This window comes from Pelophylax lessonae (genome assembly GCF_965119305.1).
Source record: "Pelophylax lessonae genome assembly, chromosome: 3".
NCBI lineage: Eukaryota > Metazoa > Chordata > Amphibia > Anura > Ranidae > Pelophylax > Pelophylax lessonae.
This window is the reverse complement of record NC_138770.1, coordinates 229,083,507-229,098,643: the sequence shown is the minus strand read 5'-3', so window position 1 is coordinate 229,098,643 and position 15,137 is coordinate 229,083,507. Positions and strand designations below refer to the sequence as shown.

Genomic DNA, 15,137 nt, shown 5'->3' with positions numbered 1-15,137 from the left:
ACCTTCATTTCTCACAATGATTTATGCGGTTAATGCTTATAGCACTTTGAATTATTGTATTTTGAATCATTTATCTGGTGCAGCACATTTGATTGTATTATTATGCTATATGTTCTTGGCCACCGTGCTGCAGCTCAGTTTCCATATAGCCTAGGCCATCTTTATGTAGAGCAGCAATTCTTTTTTTCAGATTCTTAGAGAGTTTTTTGCCATGAGGTGCCATGTTGAACTTCCAGTGACCAGTGTGAGAGAGTGAGAGCGATAACACCAGATTTAACACACCTGCTCCCCATTTACACCTGAGACCTTGTGTGACAGAACCCACTGTCACTGTGTGTTTTGGAGGGGACTGTGCGCAAGCCTCCTACCGACAGACTATGGGCCAGAAGCTACTGGAGTTTGGCGCTGCAGCCTTTTGACTTTACCATCCACTACTGCCCTGGGAAGCAAAATGGCAACGCTGATGGGTTGTCCCAGCAAATGGAACTCAGCCCCTAACCTAAATCCGGACATCCCCAAGTTGACCTGAAAAGGGTCAAGCCGGGTCTGCCGGAGTGTTCCACAAGGGGGGAGCACTGTGACGGATCACCCTGTCCCTGGATTGTAAACCCCTTCGTTTCATTTTCCTACGAGTTTGGGACATTGGCCTTTTATTGCATTTTATTTTCACATGTCACATATAATGTAGAATCAGGCTATGCACATGTTTTAACTGGATTTATTCTTTTTAAAGACACAGCTACGGTTTTGTTTAGTTTGTTTTTGGAGTAGGCGCCAAACACTGGTCTATTACTCTATTGATTGCAATCCCTGTAACAGCAGAGCTCAGAATGATTGGCCTTTTATTGCATTTTATTTTCTCTTCATTCATCCTCAGAACAAAGGAAGATGGCAGGACTCATGGCATTGTGTTAATGTAATGTAATGTTACAGCCCATCCCCCCCCCCTCCTGTTCCTGTGTCTAAGGGTGTGTATTCATGACACAGACACTTGTCTGAGCTGGAGACATCTCTCCGCAGGGGGTGTGTATTAAGACTGCTTGTTTCAAATGTACAAATGTTCAGTTCTCATTGGTTGGTCTATGTTCCCTTCCCCCCCTTCTGTGGAAAGGCTAAGGGGAGTTTCCCTAACTGTATGTAAAACTGTGTCTTGGAATGTAATAAACAGTTTAAGCTCTGCATGGTTAACCCTCAACACCTGTGTGGATTGTCTCGTGATTGAGGGGTTACGGGCTGGGTATGGCTTCTCCGCAGGCTGTGGGTGCGTTTGGAGGACAGGAGACACAGTTTTGGCGGATGTGCCCACCTGGGGTACAAAGATCCGTTACATTGGTGGCAGTGGTGGGATGTCTCCTGCAGTCCAGGACATCCAAACCACCACCAGGATTCAAGATCTGGGCAGCTGCCGAGGAGTGATACGGGGACCAGCCAGCATGAGAGCGGAGTTCGAGAGGAGGCTGCAAGGCATGCGGAAGCACCATCGGGGACCAGCGACAGAGCACACCAGGCTCGGCTGGGAGGATGTGATCCGCCGGCAACTCTGGCATGAGGCGCTAAGCCACGAGCGGCACCATCAGGGGAAGATCCTTCCCTCCTCCACAGAGATGTACCGGAAGCAGTACCGTGCGCGAGAGGTGTTCCTGAGGGAACGACCGCGAGATGAAGGGAAGACGGAGCTCGGAAGATTGGTCCAGGAGGAAATGAGGCTGGATGCCAGCTACAGAGCCCTCCGGTGGTTTGCGGCTCAACTGTGGCCAGGTACAGCAGATGGCAGCCCGACAGAAGGCGTTGGCTATGGCGGCGTGGGGCTGCTCCATCAAAAAATGTACGGAGACCCAGACTTTGGGAGCGATGAGGAGTGGCGGCTGGAACACATTCTGGATTTCCGAGATGAGGTGCTGTACCTCCCCGACGAGGCATGTGACCTGGAGGAATTGGAGTTCCTGGTTGAGCAGGAATGGGAGCTCGAGATTGCCTACAAGCGGCTGTTTGACGGTGATCAGCAGCCTGGCATGGCTCCCGTTGCCTGGGACTGTCCGAGAGAAATAGCAGACAGTCACAAAGATGAGAAGCAAATGGGGCCAGGGGTGACCCTGCATTTTCCCGTACTAACTGCAATGGAAGAAGCAGCGATGATACAGAGGGCCCTGCGAGCGCTAGAATGCCGGAACGCACCGGAGGTCCCCCAGGCAGCGAGACAAGCTAATAGCATGAAGGTCTTAGAAGGGGGAGTTGAGACAGGCGCTGGAAGGCTGGGAAATGGTGATCAGCAGCATGTCCAGAGTATCTCATCTGGTGCCCCAGCAGAAGCGCTGGCTACAGGGCAGAGTGCCCCTGGCATCTGCCCAGCATCAGAAAAAGAGTTGGATCCGGAGGGTCTGAGAGAGGATCTGCGTGAGCTGTTTTCCCAACAGCAGATATCCCCACCGGGAGTAGAGGAAGCAATTCTCCCTCCCCAACAATTGGACACTACCCCAATGTTCATCCCCCCAGCAGAAGCGCTGGCTACGGGGCAGAGTGCCGCTGGCCTCTGCCCACCCTCAGAGTCAGATCCAGGGAGTCCGAGGGATGACCTTAGTGAGCCATTTCCCCAGCACTTGGACACTACCCCAGTGGTTATCCCCCCAGCAGAAGCGCTGGCTACGGGGCAGAGTGCCGCTGGCCTCTGCCCACCCTCAGAGGTAGATCCAGGGAGTCCGAGGGGTGACCTCAGTGAGCCGTTTCCCCAGCACTTGGACACTACCCCAATGTTTATCCCCCCAGCAGAAGCGCTGGCTACGGGGCAGAGTGCCGCTGGCCTCTGCCCACCCTCAGAGGTAGATCCAGGGAATCCGAGGGATGACCTCAGTGAGCCGTTTCCCCAGCACTTGGACACTACCCCAGTGTTTAGCCCCCCGGCAGAAGCGCTGGCTACAGGAGAGAGCACTGATGGTCTCTGCCCAGCATCAGAACCAGAGATGAAGAATCCGGGAGACAGTCTCTGCAAGATACCTTCTCAACGGCTGGTAACTACACCAGGAGAAAAGCAAGTATCTTTTTCTCCCCAAATTCATAGCCCTGCCAGCCTACATTCCCTACCAGCGGAAGCGCTGGCATCAGGGCAGAGGATTATTCAGCTCCCCCCAATATCTGCAACCCAGCCCCGGATCAGAGGAGTGCAGACAGCTGTTCCCACTCTGCAGCGGCTGTTTTTATTCATGGGAGACCCTATGTGCAATTTTGCTCCCCAGCGCCAGAGTCGTACTTTTACTTTTCCTGGTTGCCTGGGGTGGAAGTTTGTGACTAACGCAGGTCCAGACCAGTTGAGGGTCAGGAACCTGGTTAGTCTGTTTTTAAAAGGGGAGAAATGTGACAGAACCCACTGTCACTGTGTGTTTTGGAGGGGACTGTGCGCAAGCCTCCTACCGACAGACTATGGGCCAGAAGCTACTGGAGTTTGGCGCTGCAGCCTTTTGACTTTACCATCCACTACTGCCCTGGGAAGCAAAATGGCAACGCTGATGGGTTGTCCCAGCAGATGGAACTCAGCCCCTAACCTAAATCCGGACATCCCCAAGTTGACCTGAAAAGGGTCAAGCCGGGTCTGCCGGAGTGTTCCACAAGGGGGGAGCACTGTGACGGATCACCCTGTCCCTGGATTGTAAACCCCTTCGTTTCATTTGATGTTCCCAAGCAATGTCTTACTTGCATACAAACATACTGATCTATGATTGATGCATTGGTATAGAGCTATTTTACAACACTGATTGAATTATTGGCTGAGTGATTGGTATATTTGAGTTTTCTCTCCCCCCCCCCCCTTTTTGTTTTGTAGTGCTAATTTCATAATTTGTTATTTTTATCTCAATAAAAGTTGTTTTTTGAATGTGAAATCTCAGAACAGGCTGGTCAGACAAGTTGTTTGGCAGTTAAAACAGCTCCCCCTAGATGCGTTTGTATGTGTGGTTAGCTAATTACCTTGAGTTCAGCTTTATTATCCCTCTATCCTCCCCCATGGAAGTCCCAAACTTCATCATCTGACTTTCTGGTTTACATGCTGTGCTTAAACACACCCCCACCAAACAACTTAATACCACTCCACTGTGGGACACGGCAGCCAAGCCTAGGAAGTTCACACTGATACCTACTGGTGTCTCCTCCTATTTGAATAGCCTATGTTTACTTATGTGACAGGTGCACTTTAAAGTGAAATCTGGGTGGTTGCTGTGAATTACTGATATTTACAAATCATCATTAGATATATAGTGGAATTTTATAGGATTCAAGATAAAAAGATACATCCGATATAAACTCTAATTACTTACAGGCTTAATTTATGATGTATTTAGCAAAATATCTTTTCTTTTGTATTAAGCAGGATTTACGTTAATGACATTTTTTTTTTTTTTTAGAAACTATATTAGAAAGTGCCATCATTTACAGTCTTTCTATACAGCAGTAATCTATGCCAAACTAGTAAACTAGATGCAAACAGCATTCTCACCAATATATATGTAAATTACATTCTGTACATTCTTGTACTCTGACAACTGCACTATCTTCTTCAGACCCTACAAAAGTATGTGGTCAGGCATAGAATATAAGTTCGGGTATCTGTCCTCCTTGCACCCCAGTGCCGTTTGTGCTGTCTGAGGAACACTGAAACTGCACAGTTACTTTTCCACACTGCACTTCAGTCATTCCTTCCTGTCCAAAATAACTCAATTCATTGCCATCCAAGACCACACTGGCAGTGTAGAAAGTATCTGGTTCAATCTGCACTGGATATTCAAACCAAACAGGGAATGTATTGCTGGATCCATCTGAAAAATATTTACTTAGGTTCTGCCCCAAGATCACCCCTTGGCGCTTAAGTTCAATCTTGGCGCTGTACTCTGCTGAGCCGCAGCTGGAGCCATAAAGGCCGAATCCCGCAATGAATACTCTTTTATCAACGGCAAACTGGATGCTGTCGCATCGGCCTCGGTACCGCCACTGATTGCTGCGATAGGCACAGGACTGGAAGCGATGGCATCGCTGAGGGACGAGCCCCTTCCTGGGATTGCTTACGAACTCTAGATCCGGTTTCTTAGCAGCTGTATACCAAAGAAAGTTATCATTAGTCTCATTTAAAGTCAACACTCCAGACTGGGCAGCGCCATTGGCAAAGTCATCCAGGGCCATGGTTGGGATACGAATCAAGTAAAGAGCTTTGCCCAAAACCTTCCTCTTGTTCTCTATGGTGGGAGGTAGATCTTGGCGCTGACATTCTACTTCTGCCCAACAGAGCGCCGCCTCAAAGACAAAAATTTCTTTGGCATTTAAAGTCTCTCTTTTAAGGATACTTTCAAGTGTCTGGAAGTCGATGTCACAAAAGCCTTCACTTTTCAAAGCCAGTTCTGCTTGTGCATCAATCACTTCCCAGCACCTCTGGGTCAGATCATCATCCAGTTCTGAGATTTACACAACTTTGCGACAACAGCCCCCTCTGAAAGAAGACCTAATTTTTCTATAATGCAGGTAACTGAAAACTTCAGGACCTGTCCCTCCCCCAGCCTAAGAACGCACATTGGTTTGCCACTCCTTCTACATACAATATCAGCATGTTCCTTGTTAGCACATGAGCACTGCAGCACAACTGATTGACTCTTTTGTGCTGCTTCACCCACTTTCATTCTGAGCTCTGCTGTTACAGGGATTGCAATCAATAGAGTAATAGACCAGTGTTTGGCGCCTACTCCAAAAACAAACTAAACAAAACCGTAGCTGTGTCTTTAAAAAGAATAAATCCAGTTAAAACATGTGCATAGCCTGATTCTACATTATATGTGACATGTGAAAATAAAATGCAATAAAAGGCCAATGTCCCAAACTCGTAGGAAAATGAAACGAAGGGGTTTACAATCCAGGGACAGGGTGATCCGTCACAGTGCTCCCCCCTTGTGGAACACTCCGGCAGACCCGGCTTGACCCTTTTCAGGTCAACTTGGGGATGTCCGGATTTAGGTTAGGGGCTGAGTTCCATTTGCTGGGACAACCCATCAGCGTTGCCATTTTGCTTCCCAGGGCAGTAGTGGATGGTAAAGTCAAAAGGCTGCAGCGCCAAACTCCAGTAGCTTCTGGCCCATAGTCTGTCGGTAGGAGGCTTGCGCACAGTCCCCTCCAAAACACACAGTGACAGTGGGTTCTGTCACACCTTGTAACACTAACGAGTCACATGCCACCGGGGAGGGAAAATGGCTAATTGGGCCAAATGTGGACATTTGCACTTAGGGGGGTACTCACTTTTGTGTTGAGTTATTTTGAGGGGACAGCAAATTTACAGTGTTATACAAGCTTTACACTCACTAAATATTTACAAAAATGTGAGGGGTGTACTCACTTTTGTGAGATACTGTATATATATATATATATATATATATATATATATAGAGAGAGAGAGAGAGAGAGAGAGAGAGAGAGAGAGAGAGAGAGAGAGAGAGAGAGACATATTTATATGTATCTACTTTTCATTTATATAATTTAAAAAATAAATGCCTCATAAATCTTTAGTAGGAAAGAGAAGAGGAGGTGCAAGATCACCAACAGGGAACCCCAACAGAGAAGGTTTGGGGCTGCTCTGTGCAATAACATTGCACAGAGAAGGTAAGTTTAACACGTTTGTTATTTTAATTTTAAAAAATGTGCCTTTAGAATTGCTTCAAGGAGATGTTATGTACTTTTTATTTGTGTTTTTATCATGCTTAGAATTACTGTATCCTTCAGTTCATCAATAATTCCTTCTGTAAATGCTTGATATTACTGTTATTTTAAATGTAACATGTTTTTCTTTATTTTAGGGGCAGAGTAAAGGTTGTCACATTCTTGTTACCAATGGATATGCGGGCATACGCTGAAAATCAAAAGACTTTCCAGAATCCAGAAAATCAAAGAGCAAATCATTTGAGCACGATAATTGAAAAGGATCCATGACCTGGTGAATTTTTTAAGACCATCTGACTCATTCTGATGAGCGGACATTAAAATGATAGCTGGCTCTAGGGTTACATTTTGTACACAGTACTCTGGCAGGCTGCCTTCTCACATGGACAAAACGATTGCTGTGGGTCACTGGTCCATTGTTATTCGAAACTCAAGGCCACTGAAAATTGTATTATGTTGTGAACCTACATACAGCTTTTCTTGAATCTAACTTTTCTTCTGTTTCACCAGCTAGCTAATTAAATATACCAGTTGAGCGTACATGGCAAAAGTAGGTCAGGCCTTATAAATATACAGTACATTTCTACATGAAGGAGACGTTTTGAAAATATAATATATGTCAGTTGAACAATGATTAAATATGCTTATCCTAAATTCATATTGAAAGTTATTCACCTGCCACCAATATTGTCACGTTTTCTTTTAAAGTGCCATTGATGACTTACTTGCTTAGATGCTACTTTTCTGGCTGTCATGGTGAATTTATGACTCTTCAATGCTTAATAAAGTTCCTAACCCAGAAAAAAAACTGGCTATACAGCCTTCTTAATGAACTGGCCGAAATGTGCTTATTGGGTGCCTAACTGCCTTGTCTGCCTCTCCCACCCGGAATCCTTCAATTGAAAAAATCAAAGGAGTCAGGGATATAATTGGAGGCCAACAGTGACTGCATCCAATCATATGCATCTGCTGTTCAAATATTCTGACAGATGCTGCTGGCAACTGTCAGAATACAATAGGCCAGAAAAGGGGATTTGTCCATCTTATATTATCTTTTGTTCAGCCTACATGTATGGCCAACCTAAGTATGTAGATAAGGAAATGTGTAGAAAACATCAATAGTTGTTCAGGATCAGTGATTCAAAGTATTGAAGCCAGATGGTCACTATGACCGCAAGACAAAGAGCATTTTCGAAAGAAGAGCTCAACAGTGGTACTGAATCTAACCAAAAGTGGTATATAGAGCCAGTATATCCAAGAAGTGGGTACCAAGAGGGTTCTGCACATGCCTTTATTTTAAGTTCATCTAAGCTCCCTGAGAACCTGCAACCCCAGGTGCACAATATGCAAATATAAAGTTCCAGCTCAGAAGCCTTTGTTCTGGCATGCCATACCTACAATTGGAATTGGCACTTCTCTATTGGTCAGAGAAGCACAACACAATGCATTGGGGATATAGAGAGGGATGTACAAGAGCTCTGATATATTTTTTTGTTATTAACAAGCCCGATTCCAAAAAAGTTGGGACACTGTACTCATTGTGAATAAAAACAGAATGCAATGATGTGGAAGTTTCAAATTTCAATATTTTATTCAGAATACAACATAGATGACATATCAAATGTTTAAACTGAGAAAATGTATCATTTTAATGGACAAATTTGATTGATTTTAAATTTCATGGCATCAACACATCTCAAAAAAGTTGGGATGTGTAGCATCCCCTCTTCTTTTTATAACAGTCTGCAAATGTCTGGGGACTGAGGAGACAAGTTGCTCAAGTTTAGGAATAGGAAAGTTGTCCCATTCTTGTCTAATACGGGCTTCTAGTTGCTCAACTGTCTTAGGTCTTCTTTGTCACATCTTCCTCTTTATGATGCACCAAATGTTTCTATGGGTGAAAGATCTGGACTGCAGGCTGGCCATTTCAGTACCCGGATCCTTCTTCTACGCAGCCATGATGTTGTAATTGATGCAGTATGTGGTCTGGCATTGTCATGTTGGAAAATGCAAGGTCTTCCCTGAAAGAGATGACGTCTGGATGGGAGCATATGTTATTCTAAAACTTGAATATACATTTCAGCATTGATGGTGCCTTTCCAGATGTGTAAGCTGCCCATGCCACATGCACTCATGCAACCCCATACCATCAGAGATGCAGGCTTCTGAACTGAGCGCTGATAACAACTTGGGTTGTCCTTGTCCTGCTTAGTCCGGATGACATGGCGTCCCAGTTTTCCAAAAAGAACATCAAATTTTGATTTGTCTGACCACAGAACAGTTTTCCACTTTGCCACATTCCATTTTAAATGAGCCTTGGCCCAGACATCTGGATCATGTTTAGATATGGCTACTTTTTTGGCATATAGAGTTTTAGCCGGCAAATGGCATGGTGGATTGTGTTCACCGACAATGTTTTCTGGAAGTATTCCTGAGCCCATGTTGTGATTTCCATTACAGTAGCATTCCTGTATGTGATGCAGTGCCGTCTATGGGCCCGAAGATCATGGGCATCCAGTATGGTTTTCCAGCCTTGACCCTTATGCACAGAGATTGTTCCAGATTCTTTGAACCTTTGGATGATATTATGCACTGTAGATGATGATAACTTCAAACTTTTTGCAATTTTTCTCTGAGAAACTCCTTTCTGATATTACTCCACTATTTTTCGCAACAGCATTGGGGGAATTGGTGATCCTCTGCCCATCTTGACTTCTGAGAGACACTGCCACTCTGAGAGGCTCTTTTTATACCCAATCATGTTGCCAATTGACCTAATAAGTTGCAAATTGGTCCTCCAGCTGTTCCTTAAATGTACATTTAACTTTTCTGGCCTCTTATTGCTACCTGTCCCAACTTTTTTGGAATGTGTAGCTCTCATGAAATCCAAAATGAGCCAATATTTGGCATGACATTTCAAAATGTCTCACTTTCAACATATGATATGTTATCTATATTATATTGTGAATAAAATATAAGTTTATGAGATTTGTAAATTAGTCCATTACTTACTCACAATTTGTACAGTGTCCCAACTTTTTTAGAATTGGGTTGTAGGTCAAAAATAATAAAAAAAGCTTCATAGCCTACCATGTTACCAAGATTAGGATGCGGGAGGGTTTCTTTTACCTCTTGTGGGTATTCCTAGAATCAGTTTAATGATAGAAAAAATACAGGACAGCAGCAGAGAGAACAGTGCGGTGATGACCTACACACACAAATATGCTCTGCCAACCCATCATATGTTCTTCTGGCCAGACTTATTTCAAGGCAGATTTCAATTTCCATTAATTGTCAATTTTCAGACATTCATTTCACACACAAAAAAAAGATTATTATAAATTACTCTCAAATATTTGATGTGCTGCCTTAGCCAGCAATAACCACGGAGCTGTGGAATAAACAGTTTCTCTAATTTTGTCATTAAATGTCATTAGATCATGGAAACTGGTATTGTTTTCATGTCATTTTCTTATAATGAGGCGATAAAATGTGCAATCTTGGATATGAAAAAAAGATTTCTTCTTCACGGTCAATAACTTAACCTCCTGTAAGTATTGAACTGGATCTCATTGCTCTGTAAAAAAATGTGACCTGTTTGACCCAAAAGCACCAAAATAGCTTTAAACAGGTATTAACCCCCCCCCCCCCCCAAATAAATAAATAAATAAATATTGCAGCTTACTTATTTGTGGTGGCTGTATTAGTTTTCCTATTTTACACTTTTTTTTCTTTATTTTCACTTGGTGATCTGTAACCAGTAATATTCTTACCATCTTTGCGTGTTTCTACTCTGGATGGTGAAGTAATGGAGATACGTTTGGACAGCTTGTCAATCTGGGGAGAGGGTAGTGTTAGATCCACTAGCAAACTCCAGCTTACGCTTTTTAAGCAGTTACAGCAATCAGGGTTTTTTTTTCGTTTTAGGATAAAGAATTCACATAAATTAATAAAAGTTGTTCATTGTAAGCACCTCTGTCAGTGTCAGGGATCTTTTAGACAGGTGGACTGGAGGGGCAATAAAACAGTCACTGTTTTAATGCCCTTCAGCCACCTACCCGAATTGGAATAATACATAAAGACAAGGCTGTACACATGCTGTGGCCATGACATTTTTAACTCAGGCTGAAGAGTTTGACAAGTGGCAAAGCCTGACAAAGACATCCACTGAGTTCAATGGGGCCCACGGCAGCCACAACCTAAATGCTCAGCTTACAATTACAGCTTGGTCCTGCAATGTAATTGCTATTCAGCGATTTTAAAATATAAAAAAAAACAAGCATTCAGAAAGTCTGAAAAAAAGCCTTAAATTATTTGTCTCAACCCTTCAACTGGCACTTTTGCTGGACAGCTTGGTCAGTTAAAGGAAGATAAAAAATAAACGACTTATTGGAGAGATTCGCACCAGGGGGGTCCAGTACGTCTCTGTTCACCGTTTCAGGTCCGAATTCGTTCTGAATTTTGTGAAACAGGGCTGTGTGAACTGACTCCATTGAGAGCTGGTCACAGTCTCCTGACATGCAAATTGGATGCGGGAACACCTACATCCAATTCACACCAGTGTGAACCCAGCCTAAGAATTGGTAAGCTGCAATATATACATTTTTGGTTTTGGAATTAATACCAGTTTTACCAATTTAACAACATTTGAACTTTGTTGCTTTATGCAAGTTTCAACTTTCTGCAGAGAGTTGAAACTAATTTCCCCATGTAAGAGCACTATTGACTTCCATAAAAGAAGGGTGGAAGAGGGCAGAAACATGATGCAAGTCATCTCTAAGGTGTAGGACGTACCTATAACTGCTATATGTATTAGCACACTACTACAATGCCTTGAAAAAGTATTAATTTTTGAAAACCATTTATCATTTTCCTTCCACTTCACAATTATGTGCCACTTTGTGCTGGTCTGTCACATAAAAATCCCATAAATCCCAATAAAATCCCAATAAAATGCATTAATGTTTTTGGTTGTAACATGAAAAGATGTGGAAAATTTCAAGGGGTATGAATAATTTTTTAAGGCACTGTAAGTCTTAATCTTTAATTCCCAACAGTAGTTGTCCATTGGCAAGGGGGCCAAGAACAGAACGTTTACAAGATTTCCTGACTAGAATTGTCAGCTTAATTACCCTAACTTCTTCATCTCTATTAAAACATGAGAACTTTCAGGGAAAAACAAAACAGTTTTCCATACAAACTACAAAAGGAGTACACGAGTCACCGTCAAACTGTAGCAAACTACTAAAACAGTGAGCACTAATGGTGCATTTTTCTTTTTGAACAAGTTCGTGTGGCAGATTAGGTTTTGACTTTAACACCTTTCATAAATAGCAAATCATCTAAAACAAAGTTCAAATGTTGTTAAATTGGTATAAAATGGTTTCAAAAAACATTTCCATTAAAATAAAAATTGCGTAAATGTGTGACGGGATTTGTTCTGAATCATCAGGGTTCTGACCAAACTAGGAGAGTGATAGATTTTATCACAGCCATTCATTCCAACTGGGATGCTAAGGGACTTCAAAGGGGCATTTTGCTATCCTTAGATGTCCATAAAACCTTTGACACACTGTCTTGGGACTATCTGTTCCATGTTTTATCCCGTTTAAGCTTTGGACAGCGATTCCTGTCGATACTACAAATAATATATAGCTCACCGACCGCATTGTTCATGCTAAATGGTTATTCCTCAAACCCCCTCAAAATTCATAGAGGAACTCATAAGGGATGTCCTCTATCCCTACTGTTGTTTGTCCTGGCTCTGGAACCGCTTGCTATCAAAATTCAAAACTGCATTGATGTTAAGGGGAGTTGATGTTAAGGGGAGTGCGGAGATAGGGAACACAAATGCGCCCATTTTGCAGATGACATCATGTTTTTCATTTCTTCTCCCATTACCTCTCCACCCAACCTATATACCATACATCAACTATTCTCATTGATCTCTGGTCTCAAAATCAACCATGATAAGTTCCAGGCGCTAAACATATCATTACCGGAAAACACAGTCACGACCCTCAAGAAGTCCTATAAATTCCATTGGCAACCTGAGGCTATTCTATATCTAGGGATAAATATCAAGCCCTCCCTGCACACCCTCTACTCCAGAAATGATCCCGTGCTTTAGAAGCGCCTTGCAGTGGATATGGCTAGAGGGCAATATCAACCCCCATCGTGGTTTGGCAGAATACACTCTACCGAAGATGAATGTCTTTCCGAGGATACTATACTTGTTCCGTACCCTTCTGGTGACACTGGTTTGATCTAATTTGGTAGCTTTCCAACAGAAAGTACTTTCCTTTTTCTGGGGAGACAAGAGGCCTAGCGAGAACAAAAGTAGACTATTCACCCATAAACAAAAGGGAGGTCTGGGGTATCCATATCTCCTAAATAGTTTTATGCTGCCCAACTGATTTAGTTGATTCAATTCCATTCCCATCAGCCCCACCCACTATGGATGGAAGCGGAGTCCTATTCATGCAAATTGGGACCAATTTCCCACGTAATGTGGCTACCGGCAAAGGAATGACCACCAATTCTATGCTCCTCCCTTTCATTTTCCTTAGGAATATTGGACAGACTCTCTAAAGCACACAAATTTAAACCTCCCCATAGCCCCTTGGCTCCTTTGCTACAAAGTAGAGAGTTCACCTCAGGCTTCTCCCCCGGAATTTTGACTGGTGGACAAAAAAAGGGCCTATTACGCATAGCTGACTTTTTTGATCATAACAGTGTTAATTTTGGCAGCAAATTTCAATTTAGTTTTAGTCTTAGTCTTAGGACTAAAATGGCATTTTAGTTTTAGTCCCATTTTAGTCTTCTGCAAGTGTTTTAGTTTTAGTCGTATTTAGTCAACTAAAACTCCAGTACATTTTAGTGGACTAAAACGTCCTACATTTTAGTCGACTAAAACTCATTTTAGTCATCTATAATCGAATGGTCGTAGTTCAATTGTAATTTGTAATGCATTATTTAAGCATTTCTCTACAATTTCCAAACTCATTATATACTACTGCTGGTCCTGGAGTGAAAAATCGAATATGTTATTATTTATGGTGGTATTAAGCTTTCAGCATGCACCAGTGTTAATTTTGGCAGAAAATTTCAATTCAGTTTTAGTTATAGTCTTTTGACTAAAATGCCATTTTAGTTTTAGTCGTATTTTAGTCTTAAGACTAAAATGCCATTTTAGTTTTAGTCGTATTTTAGTCATCTGAATTGTTTTAGTTTTAGTCGTATTTTAGTAGACTAAAATTGTGTTAATTTAGTCGACGAAAACGTTTTAGTCGGTTTTTGTCGACGAAATTAACACTGGATCATAAAGGCATTTGAAGTAAACAGGCCTTACAGGAGAAGTATCAGCTGCAAATATCAGAACATTTTCAGTATGCTCAGATAGTAAATTTTCTGAGCACATTGTCTCGTAAATCTGATATTGTTACTATGTTGTCTATGGAGTATCTATGCCACAAATATGACAAGATTCAAGGTCACATCTCAGCGATTTATGGCATTTTAGCTCACACTTCTACTAAGCTGAGGTATGTGGTGAAATGGGAGCAAGATTTTAACGACACCCTTGAACTTGATGAATGGCATTCGTTAGCTCAAGCAGCCTCGAGACCCCTTAGTAACACATGCATTATCAAGGCAAAATATAAAGTGCTCTTGTGATGGTACAAGTCCCAGGTTCTTCATCGCCACGCTTCTGAGGGTGTGGTCAGGAGGAGACTATGTTCCACATTTGGTGGCAGTGCCCTTAAGTGAGGCGTTTCTGGATTAGAGTATATAACTTTAACTTTTACCTTACACAAGTTAACCTGATCAAATGCCCAAAACATGCTTTACTGGGTGGAGTGGTGAAGGAGGCCCCGAGATACCAGTGAAAACTCATCAATTATTTATTTGTGTCTGCTAAAATTTTCATTGTCAGGTCCTGGAGGTTGGTGGCCATATCATTTGATCAGTTCAAACACAAACTATCCTGGATAATGATAAATGAGCGTTAATCTGCAATTTTAAAAGACAAAGTGAAGGTGTTTGAGTGGGTGTGGGACCCATGGATCAAATACTTGGCTGCTGATCCCAGGACACTACCCGATTAAATTATTTATTGGTCTGTAAAGATTGGAGTGCAAGGTCCTCCTACCCTTCCCCCCCCCCCCATTTTTTTCTTTTCTTTCTCTCTCTCTTTCTTCCACCTTTTTCTGAACTTTCTAGCCTCGCTTCTCTATTGGTAACTACAATTTTTCCTTTTGACAACCCTGGGAATAGGCTTGTTCTAGGGGCTCAAATGCTGTGTTTGTCTCCCCCCACCCGTAAAGGGGGCCAGCAGCCGTTGAGCATGTGAGGAGTGTAATGCAGGTTTTAACTAGTGAACACATCTCTTACTACAATAACACTAGGTATAAGAGACATGCTTTGGCGTAGCAAATTGATGGTTGCTTGCTTTC

The 15,137-nt window shown here is 42.7% G+C and overlaps 2 protein-coding genes across 2 annotated transcripts in view; one reads left to right on the top strand and one right to left on the bottom strand.

Moving 5' to 3' along the window:
• The window catches only part of CCDC195 (coiled-coil domain containing 195), a 47,403-nt gene extending 40,169 nt beyond the window's left edge, over positions 1 to 7,234 (top strand). The window contains exon 3 of the mRNA XM_082248855.1: positions 6,819 to 7,234. Within this exon, the coding sequence (XP_082104981.1) occupies positions 6,819 to 6,951 (133 nt within the window). The 3' untranslated portion in view covers positions 6,952 to 7,234. The remainder of the gene's footprint in view (positions 1 to 6,818) is intronic.
• Positions 4,554 to 6,720, bottom strand: LOC309550136 (BTB/POZ domain-containing protein 3; the record flags this gene model as incomplete). The annotated part of the gene is made up of 2 exons (XM_082250579.1): positions 4,554 to 5,432; positions 6,699 to 6,720. The coding sequence occupies 2 exons, from the start codon at positions 6,718 to 6,720 to the stop codon at positions 4,567 to 4,569; spliced, it is 888 nt and encodes a 295-aa protein (XP_082106705.1). The 3' UTR covers positions 4,554 to 4,566.
• Positions 7,235 to 15,137: the final 7,903 nt, after the last annotated feature.